This window comes from Leptodactylus fuscus, chromosome 2 (genome assembly GCF_031893055.1).
Source record: "Leptodactylus fuscus isolate aLepFus1 chromosome 2, aLepFus1.hap2, whole genome shotgun sequence".
Taxonomy (NCBI): Eukaryota; Metazoa; Chordata; class Amphibia; order Anura; family Leptodactylidae; genus Leptodactylus; species Leptodactylus fuscus.
Genome location: NC_134266.1, coordinates 44,852,767 through 44,863,987, shown reverse-complemented (window position 1 = coordinate 44,863,987; position 11,221 = coordinate 44,852,767). Strand labels below are relative to the sequence as shown.

The following is an 11,221-nucleotide window of genomic DNA, read 5'->3' as shown; positions in this document are numbered from 1 at the left end:
CGTAAAAGTGAGTGTCAGCGCAGTGTATGGTTAAATTCGGAGTTTGTATCCACTGCTTACCATCCGTTTTTCCATAGACAGAAACGTCATATTCATGTTGATACAACCTTGTCTGGGTTTGCCTTCGGCTGCTTTCACACAGTCAGGGCTCGTTCACATCTGCGCCCCGGTCTCCGCTTTCAGGTTTCTGTTTCCTGCCCGAAACTGGACAGGAGACGGAAACCTGCAGGCATTTTTCAAACCCATTCAAATGAAAGGATTTGAAAAGTGTCCAACCATGAGCGCCGTTGAGCATTTTATGCTCTCTGCAGCGAAAGTTTTTTATTAACTGGACACAAAGTCAGACACGCAGGACTTTGTGTCTGGTTTAAAAAAAAACGGTTTAGCCGCAGAGAACATAAAACGCTCACCGGCGCTCACGGTCTGACAGGTTTCTGTCTTCTGACTGCAGAAGATGGAAACCTGAGAACAGAGACCGGACGGACGCTGGTGTGAACCCAGCGTCAGTGATTGTTATCAGTAATTGGGTGTCAAAACTAGGAGTTGGTTAAAAACACAGAGCAGGTACAAATATTTCTATTATACCCAATTCACTGACGAAACACTAACCGTGTGAAAGCAGCCTTAGGGTGAATTCACACTACGTAAACGGCAGCTTATTCTGAACGTAAAACACGTTCAGAATCAGCGGCGTATAAAGCAGTTCCATTCATTTCTATGGGAGCCGGCATACAAGCGCTCCCCATAGAAATGAATGGGCTGCTTTTTTCACTACGAGCAGTCCCATTGAAGTGAATGGAAAGTGCCGGCGTGTACGGCTAGCTCTGCTCATGCGCTCGCATGCCGGCTCCCATAGAAATGAATGGGAACTGCTTTATACGCCGCTGATTCTGAACGTGTTTTACGTTCAGAATAAGCTGCCGTTTACGTAGTGTGAATTCACGGTTAGAGAGCTAGAAATTGGATGGAGATGTTCCTAGGAGCCCTGACACTGTTCTACACTATGTTATATAGATAGGTTCCTAGAATATCTGACAGTGTTCTACACTATGTTTTATTGATAGGTTCCTAAGAGCCCTGACAGTGTTCTACACTATGCTTTATAGATAGGTTCCTAGGAGCCCTGACAGTAATCTACACTATGTTTTATAGATAGGGTCCTAGGAGCCCTGACAGTGTTCTACACTATGTTTTATATATAGGTTCCTAGGAGCCATGACACTGTTCTACACTATGTTATATAGATAGGTTCCTAGGAGCCCTGACAGTGTTCTACACTATGTTTTATTGATAGGTTCCTAAGAGCCCTGACAGTAATCTACACTATGTTTTATAGATAGGTTCCTAGGAGCCCTGACAGTAATCTACACTATGTTTTATAGATAGGTTCCTAGGAGCCCTGACAGTGTTCTACACTATGTTTTATAGATAGATTCCTAGGAGCCCTGACAGTGTTCTACACTATGTTATATAGATAGGTTCCTAGAATATCTGACAGTGTTCTACGCTATGTTTTATAGATAGGCTCCTGATATCCTTGACAGTGTTCTACACTATGTTTTATTGATAGGTTCCTAGGAGCCCTGACAGTAATCTACACTGTTTTATAGATAGGTTCCTAGGAGCCCTGACACTGTTCTACACTATGTTTTATAGATAGGTTCCTAGAATATCTGACAGTGTTCTACACTATGTTTTTATAGATAGGCTCCTGATATCCCTGACAGTGTTATACACTATGTTTTATAGATAGGTTCCTAGGAGCCCTGACAGTGGTCTACACTATGTTTTATAGATAGGTTCCTAGGAGCCCTGACAGTGGTCTACACTATGTTTTATAGATAGGTTCCTAGCAGCCCTGACAGTGTTCTACAGTATGTTTTATAGATAGGTTCCTAGAATATCTGACAGTGTTATACACTCAGTGGTGTAACTAAATTGCAGTTATCAAGAATATGGTGAGTGAGCAGCACAGTACCTGGCATGTAGAGAATACTGAGACAGTGGTAATATGCTCCACAATGGCTTCACACAGTATTTTATGCTCCAGAGAGGCACCCAAACAGCATTATATGCTCCACAGTGGCATCCCATACAGTATAATATGCTCCACAGTGCACCTCCCCCCCCCCTCTTACCCAGAGCCATTGCTATTATTATACACTGGGGTCTCCCACTTTCTGCATTTTTGTTTCATTCTTCTGAATGCAGTCGTCAGGAATTCATGTGCTCGATGCAGAAAGAACCGCACAAAATTATTAATGTGTGAATATACTCTTATATGTGAAGATATTGGATTCATTTTACTCCACCCTAATGGGGATACAGTAACATCTTTACACAGTGCCGACCACTGAGCCACAATGCTGACCACTGAGCCACCGTACTGACCACTGAGCCACCGTGCTGACCACCGAGACACCGTGCTGACCACTGAGCCACCGTGCTGCCCTGGATTAACAATAACCCAAAAAACTGAGAAGGTAAATTGGGTACAAGAAAAGCAAGACTGAAAAAGCAACATGATCTGAAGGAAGGAATGGAGGAAAGAAAGCTCTATGTGCTATGGGTAATGCTCTGGGGCAGGGGTGGGCAATTAATTTTCCCATGGGGCCACATGAGAAATAGTAATGGTTCTAGAGGGCCATGTGCGCCATGGCAAATTTAGCTCCACCCACTTCTCGGCGCATTGTCAATCATTTTTCCATGTGCCCCACAAAGTAAAATCCTCCTACAGTCACCCTAACATTATACACCCCCACTTTATAACGTTTCCCTCCAAATGTCCCACAATAAGTCCCTCTCCTGGTGCCCCAGTATAAACTAGCAGAAACTAGAGGGGACATTAAAGGTTTAATATCCTCCTCCAGTTTAATGTCACCCTCCATCTGCCCCATAGTTTAATGACCCCCTCCATGTGCATTCAGCGTAACTGCCCCCTCTACATCTGCCCCTAGTCCCCCCCTCTTGCTCACACATGCTGTCTCTTCTCATCCAGCAGCCTCCATTGCCAGCAGCAAGCACACAGTCCCGTGTAGCTCCGCCCACTAACGAGTCATAGCCTATCCTGGTGATAGGCTGTGATGACATCATCACAGGTCCTTGAAAAAACTTCCACTAGCTATGCAGGCCGCAGCTAGAAGGGCAGATTTCCAATGATCACATGACTGATGACTGTCCTCCACAATTCTTTAGCTCTCAAATTTTCACTTTAGCAATTATAGTAAGAGACAAAAGCATAAAAATACTAGACAATGTATATATGAGAGGGATCTCAAAACCCTTAATAAAAGCGACAGACTCTACAATGCAGGATTTAGAGGTTTTCCTTAAAATGTTTTATTATTCGGTCACCGATTAAGATTTTGTTAAAAGCAGAATGTACACAGACAAGATTTGTTATCATTCAATACGAGGACTCTGTACTTATAGATGTAGCATCGGTCCTGATGCAACCTCGAATTTCAACGTCTGGATCATGTGATTAATAAAAAAAAAAAAAAAAAAAAAAGATATTTTTTCACCAGCCATCCAGGGAAGATGCAGGAGGCTCCCGTGTGCTTAATAATACAGATGCTTGACCATGCTCGCTGCTTCCACTTATTCCCTCCTTATAGTCTTTAAAGGGATTGTCCATGATTAGAAAAACATGGCTGCTGTCTTTCAGAAAAAGCACGATACTTGTCTATAGGCTGTGTCTTGTTGTGCAGATCACCTTACTGATGTGACTGGAGCTGAGCTGCAATACTGCACACAACCTGGAACAAGGGTGGCGCTGTTTCTGCAACATGATCCTGGACGACCCCTTTAAATGATCATTTTCAATCGGTTTGTCCCAAAGCACATTGCACATGTTCCCCACTATAACTTGCTTATATAATGACTATAATAAATTGAACAGACACAGATAACTCGGTATACAGCGCTAGCCCTGTGTAAGATACAAACAGTTTGTTTTATGTAGAAAATGGTGCTTAGTACAGCTCATAGGACACATTGTTAGTGCACTGCGGTCAAGAGGAATTTGGTTTAGATGAGATTCGGCTTCTGGTGTGTAACACAGTCCTCTCTGGACACCGTCAGCTCGAAATACTGGTGCAGGCCGCGCTCTCTGTGCTTACCATGGCAGGTATGCTATCCTGAGTGTTATCCCCTAAGCATTGCAACACTTGTCTCGCATGTCATAAGTCCTGTTTCTGAACCTGTAGCCGATGCAGTCGTCTGTGTTTCACCTTCTCTCCTCTGCAAACAGTCGTCTTCAGTACAGTAATGTTCATTGGTCAGAATTAATCTTATACCAAAAAAATAATAATAATGCAAAAGGAGTGTTATATGAAAGAGAATCCGGAGAAAAATTAAATAAACTATTTTATTATCTTGCCAACAAATAGAAAATGTCTTTTCTCTTCCAGGCGTCTGTCACAGTGGGAAGGTGTTAACTCTCCAGGGCGTCGAGGACTTTAATGATCTGTTGCTTAATGGCTTTGGTTGCATCTCCTGCATTTGGAATTAAATACCTGGGAGGGAAGATCAGAAATAAGTCAGCGGGTAAAGCCAAGCTGGCCATACATGTTAGGGAACCATTGTCTGGCTCGCCTGTGTTAGAAGTCTAAGACCCTCTCCGACCCCGAGAATGAAGGGGCCCTTTCACTGTTCCTCTTCACCCAATGGTACCTCAGCTATCAGCTGGGCAGGGATCTGCAGTAGAAACCCATTAACTGGAATACGGCTCTGCTGCAGGTCGCCAACATAGCTAGCGGCTGGGACCACTATGCAGGGGAAAACTGTGAAGGGGTTGCAGTTCTCTCTCAGGATCAAAGGTGTTCCCCTAGGTGGAACATAATGTGAAAATATATCCAATCCATATGCAATGACTTCATAAAGTAGGGTAAGGTTAAGGTTCCCATACAAATCTAATGAATGTCAGCCCAACCATGTAATGTGCAAGAAGCTGTTCCAACAGATGTGGAGGAGACAAAGGTTGGGCATGTGGAATATCAACATGCCGAATGTGGTGTGCTCCTATAGGATAGGGCGCCACCAGAGAACACATGCACGCTTGTACAAGAGGAAGCAATCATCCATTAGTAAATAATTTAGCACTTACCTCTCTACCGCTAATATTTCCACCCCTGAGGCACTGCTATTCCCAAACTTAAACGTAATCAGCTCAGGATGCTTCTTTTTTGACGTAATCTTGACTACAGAGCTGAGCGCCTGTCGCGACTGTATATAAGCAAATCCCTTCCTAGACGGGATCTCCCGCAAACAATACATATGGGTGGCAGTGACCAGGAGGTGACTGTAAAGGAATAGTGGAAAAAGTTATTACGTTACCATATTGCAGAGAAATGATCTATTCTGATACCATAAATGCTACGGCAGATAAAGATAGAAGGCTTAACGGCAGACCTAGGAAACATATGGCCATTTTCTTTAACTTCGTGGCAGGGAAAATGATGTTTGATGTCAGGTTTGTTAATCCAGGTCTGAATGTTAACAATTTCCTTGCGGTCATCGTCGGACATGGAGGAGCTGTCAATCTCGTCTGGAAGAATGGAATGATAAATGATCTATCTACGGTATCTCTATTTATATATATACCGTACATATATATATACCATATATATATATATATATATATATATATATATATATATACACACGCACATACGGTATACATTGTATACACATACATATATTATGCACACACAAATAAATCCCACACCAAAAATCTACTTAAATGTTACATACCTGTGTCATACTCTTCTTCATCCCCGATACTAAACACTGGTTTTACACCCCGGTACGGCTTCCCTACTCTGTCGCTGCTGCTGACATGTCTGCAGGATTCATAGAAGGAAACAATATGGAACAGATTTAATATAACAATAAAAGAACCTGGATCTGAGCATTCCTGGTGATGAGCGAGGCATCGTGTAGAAGTTATTTGTTAGGAAGCAGTCATATAAGCGTTAACCGGTTATGTCACTTGAAAGTCCATGCAAGCACAGTTGCATGCCTGACCGATACAAGCAAAAGCAATACATTTCAGTTGGTAAGTAAGATGGTTACCTGTTGTAGTCTGAGGAGATCCCAATGGCGAACCCAGTACTGGATTTTATGTCCCTTGTATATAATCGCAATATTATAAAGGCAAGAAAGTAATAACAATAGGGTTTCTGCAGAGCCGGGTTCTCCAGGGATGGAGCAACATTTTGTTCCTTCCTGGACAAGCAGATATACAGGAGGCAACTGAGCAGAATTACTGTACCAGCATGTCTGACCAAGGCAAATACAGAATCTATCAGTTATGGCCACTTGTATATAGTGGAAAGGACAGTGAGCGGAGCAGCAATGCTTGCTCCAGAAGAATGACATTCAATAGGTTTCATTTATTTGTGCATGGTCTTTAATCCATTATGCACCTATATTATAGTACAGGATTTGCTGGAAGCTCAGCTTATATAATATGCAAAAGGAGCCATACAACCCAAATCATTCCATGGCATATGTGTAACACGTACCATACATGTATGTGCGTGTGTGGTCTAAACATTGGGCCCTCCAACAATTCTACGAACAAGGGACTGGTCTACTGATGTTGGAATCAGGGACAACCTGCCTATGAGGGGAATCTGTGGATGTCTTGTCTCTTGATTTCAGCCAATTCTACTCTCACAAATCCATAACATGGCTTAAAGAGTTTACAAAAAGATTCCCTGTTTTCTTCCAGAAACTCTGCCAATCTTGTTCACATGATGTGCCTCGAATAGCAGATCAGACCCTGTTACTTTAATGGTAATGAACAACCTCCCTGTTCCTGGGAAAATTCCCCTTTGTCTGACCCAGTACAACCACAATAAAGAAGTATTCCTCTATTATACACCAATGGTATATTCAAAGGATATAGCATAAGTGTCTGATGGCTTTCATATTTATGTCCAGAATGGGGGTACTATGACCCCTTGTCCACAAAATGTCGCCTTTCACTTCTTTCTGAATTCCAAAAAACAAAACCCTTGCTTGATTGTTTCTAATAGAAGTGTATGGAGAGAGCTGTACATGTGCGGCCATCTCTCCATTCTCAGCAGCTGTGGCCCCAGGTTGGACAGGAGGTCAGGGGATACTATATGACTTGAGTTTTTTAGGCTTTGCCTCTAATTTTTACTTCTCTTTGAGATGGTGGTGGAGACTAGTTGCTATGATGGCTGACAAACTGCACTCAGAAAGTAGAGGAGAATCTGCTCATCTAACTCATTCTGGAGACAGGTGTCCTAATGGGACATTTTTATATCTATTGTGGTTAACCCATCAATGTCGGAGATGGGAATACTCCTTTAAAGGGGATTTCCAGCCTTTACAGTTAATGATTACCTAGCCTTAGGATAGGTCATCAATTAAAGATAGGCAGGGGTTCGACACCCAGGTCCCCGGCCGATCAGCTGTTTGAAGTGGCTGAAGCATTTGGGTGAGCGCTGCCCCTCTTCATTACTTACCGAGTACAGCAGCATACATTTGAATTGAACTGAGCTGTGATCAGACCATGTGATCAATGAATGTTATGTCACAAGATCTGTGAAATGAGAATGGCGATCAGAAAGCACCACTGCTGAATCAAACATCTGATCAGCGGGGGTCCCGTGTGTCGGACCCTAGGGATCTTCAAGTGATGACCTATCCTAAGGTCCCAAAAAAGCCCTTTAAGATTCTTTTCACAACCCAGATACCTAACAGCTGATGACCATGTAACAAACCTCTGCAAACAATGCTCTGTAAGAGAAAATTCTAGAACAAGATGACTTCTTATGAGGACAACATACATCAGCAAACAACATGGCTATCCATAAATGTACCGTAAGTGATGTAACTATAGCAAGCAAATGCGTACAAAATATTTATATAAATGGTGAATATCAAATATTTTGTAGCTTCAAATGGGGGAAAGAACAGTAATCTGTCTAATGTCCATGCCTACCGGAGGGGTGTGCGGGGAAATGGCGTCTATCAACATCTATAATTTACTATTCCAGAGTGAAATGTTATGGACAGAGAGCAGATCAGCTGCAGATGGAGGAGAACATTAGTGCTTTGTGCAGTTAGGAGAAAAGTGGCAAGTAAGTTCCTCTACTCTTCAGTAATGGAGAGAAGCATCAGTGACACTGACCGGCCACAAGGGGGCAGGATATATTCCACAAAGATGACATGACTACAACGCAAAATTACTAAATTTGTTTATGGATATCTGTGCAACTTTAGATTGTAGACTAATGTACAGCAATGGAATCAAGATGGCGGAGAAGAAGGCGTGGCTTGTGGCACGTGTCAGCGTGACTGATGCTTGCATAGTGTGAGACACTGTGCTTAGAAGAAGTGGTGGAATCACAGCTCACTACGGCTTACCGCTCCAAACTCGCCCTCTCTGGCCAGGGAAGATTGAAAGTCATTCTACAGTAAATTGAGGCACAGGACACAAACCGAAAAGGGTTACATTAACAAGAGTCATGTGACACATTAGCCGACAGTTCAATATGGCTGGCGATCAAAACTAATCAGTAAATAGCAGATAGGGCAGCAGGCCTAATTGGATACGTTTATTTTCAATGTATATAGTATATTCCACTTCTGGAGAAGACGGATATCATCCTCTATACAGAATACATATGGACAGTCACTTATCTCATAGCCATATATAAGAAACCAATATGAGAAAACCAATATAGGTAGAAAAGCATATACCAATATAATGTATTATGTGGAGGCTATTGTTCCAGTCTATAAGCTGGATGTCCTTACAAAACTTTTTTTTACCAACAACTTATCTATTTCCCCACTGTGGGACTATTAAAGGATTATCTTATCTTATAATATTAGTTACATTTTATATGAATGATGAGAAAAATCCTAAAAAAAATCATTATACAATGCAGGAACCATGAGCGGTAACAGAAATCGACAACTCACCTATCTACTGGGGTTGATGTATTCTCAATGAAGCTGATCACTTTCTCCTTTACATTCACAGACTTGGTTTTTAATGCCACTGTCATTTTATTATAAAAAGACTTCACCCCCTTCCCATCACCAAATCCATTGGAGGCATCGCCCTGAAAAATCAATCCAGCCAGTGGTTAAGGCGCTCAATCTGAAGATATAGTCACCAATTCATCACAATGTTACAAGGCTACTGTCCACTATACAGAATATAAGGAGAGTGAAGAGGTCATGAAAAAGTTTAGTAAGAAATTGTATGATGACAGTTGTACTTACATCTGTATAGGGGCTCAAAGTGCTCCGTGACCCCGACGTACTAACAATCCAATGTCCATAGCCGGTATCTGGTCCTTCTACATTAATGTCTGCCAGATGCTGCTGTAACACTGTATAAAGAGCAAAGATACCAAGCTAAAGTATACTCCAAATTAAGGCTGGATTCACACTAGCGCCGCCGTCCGCCCCAGGGTTTCCGTCCTAAACCTGGGGAAACTGGACAGGGGACGGCTTGCTGGCAGTCAGCTTTTAAACCCAATCATTTGAATGGGTTTTTAAACGTGACCTCTGGTGTCCGTATATGGCCTCTCCACCTGGAAACTGTTTTTTGCAGGGACACAAAGTCCTACGTGCAGGACTTTGTGTCCGTGAAAAAAAAAAACCCCAAACCAAACAAATTCCAGGCACAGAGGCCCCATACGGACACCTTCACTGTATGACGGAATCTAGGTGGACACCTAAACAGTTACATGTACATTTTTCACCACAGACGGCTATGCTACATAGTAACTTACCCATAAATCCTCCTTTGGCAATACTTATATACTCCTTGTTTTTCTATTAAAATATAAGCAGACAATATAAATAATATTAAATTTTATCCATCAGCACAAAAAGTGTTCAGGTCGCCATAATAAAGTACATTTCAGAGCCAGAAAAGGGAAGCAACAAACCTTTTCTTCATATAAGACAGTAAAAGTTTCTTATAATCGCCTGCACTTTCTGCGAGTCAGTGACCATCCAAAGAGTAACTGTTTATATACAGATCTCTGCTTCTCAGCAAAGCGTACTATACCAAATATGGGGTTCTTAGTATTGTAAGCCGATGGCTGGTCAGGTAATGGAGGGGGTGTACAGCTCACCCAGACTACTCAGGTGGGTGAGATGAGAAATCCCCAGGAGTGTTTGTTCTCAGCAGACAACTTTCGTCTGCTGAGCATTTTGGTAAATGCTAAGTATTGGGCTGGATTTTTAGGAATGACAGGTAGGTTGGTAGTGGGACCTGTCATTCCACCCCCCTCCAGTCCACACTTTGGGGATGTTCCGGCAGCGACTCAGCTGCAGAGAGTCTCCTCGTCAAGGAGGCTTAAGAAGTTGCTCCAGCAGCAACACTTTGGCTGGAGAGATGACAGAGAGGTCATATTTTTGGAGCTGTGTCCTGACTGATTCTACTGGCTTTTGGATTTCTGTTATCCTAGGTGAGGTAACCTATTCTATGTTTAGTTAGAGCCTAGCCGGGCAGGTATTTATTTTTGTATTGTTTCCTTTTGTTGCTGCACTACCTTTTTGAGCGAAAATAAACTCTACCTTTGTTTTGGACTAAAAGAATCTGGACTTGTGTGTCTATGCCACCCCACCTAGCAGCCCCAGACCCTGACAGTATATATACTGATTAAAGTGTATACGCCCACTAGCCACTTCATAGTGAGCACTGTATAAGGGTACCTACTCTATTGTGGGTGGCGCTGCATGGCGACTACCAGTATTGCAGCTCAGCACAATCAGTGACCACACTAATCTAGTTATATGTTCTTCTGGATTACTGTGTTACACTAGGTTAACAGTAGCAACATGAGAGCCAGACCACAAAAACAGCAATTACATGGAGACCTAAGACCCCATGGACTATAATGGGGTCCGCAAAGTGTTCACCGTTTCAAAACTGAAAGCGGTGGCGGAATACAGTCCTCCATACAGGACTTCTCTGACTGACAAGGTCTGTAGAGTGCTGTGGAATATGATGGTGCTATACAAGTAAGCAAAATAATGAATATTCCTCCAATTATCCAATGGAGACTCCAAGGTAGGTGTGAACCTTTTGTTTTTTCTTACGGAGTTCAAGCAAACTGATATTCACTATTAGCCACTCCACTTAAAGTCTATCCATAGGATACTTAGACTGAGCACCAAATGGGAGCATATAACTTCCAAATATGCAATCTACAAATCC

At 42.4% G+C, this 11,221-nt stretch overlaps 1 protein-coding gene across 2 annotated transcripts in view; it reads right to left on the bottom strand.

The window, feature by feature from the left end:
• Window positions 1–3,315: 3,315 nt before the first annotated feature.
• Window positions 3,316–11,221, bottom strand: part of TBC1D23 (TBC1 domain family member 23) — a 36,800-nt gene continuing 28,894 nt past the window's right edge. The window contains exons 12-19 of one of the 2 annotated variants that reach the window (XM_075263666.1): window positions 9,786–9,828; window positions 9,271–9,380; window positions 8,965–9,107; window positions 8,404–8,448; window positions 5,755–5,843; window positions 5,413–5,548; window positions 5,108–5,302; window positions 3,316–4,517 (exon numbers count right to left, since the gene is read on the bottom strand). In XM_075263666.1, the coding sequence (XP_075119767.1) occupies window positions 4,436–4,517; window positions 5,108–5,302; window positions 5,413–5,548; window positions 5,755–5,843; window positions 8,404–8,448; window positions 8,965–9,107; window positions 9,271–9,380; window positions 9,786–9,828 (843 nt within the window). In that variant the 3' untranslated portion in view covers window positions 3,316–4,435. The remainder of the gene's footprint in view (window positions 4,518–5,107; window positions 5,303–5,412; window positions 5,549–5,754; window positions 5,844–8,403; window positions 8,449–8,964; window positions 9,108–9,270; window positions 9,381–9,785; window positions 9,829–11,221) is intronic. The other variant, XM_075263667.1, reaches the window with a different exon arrangement.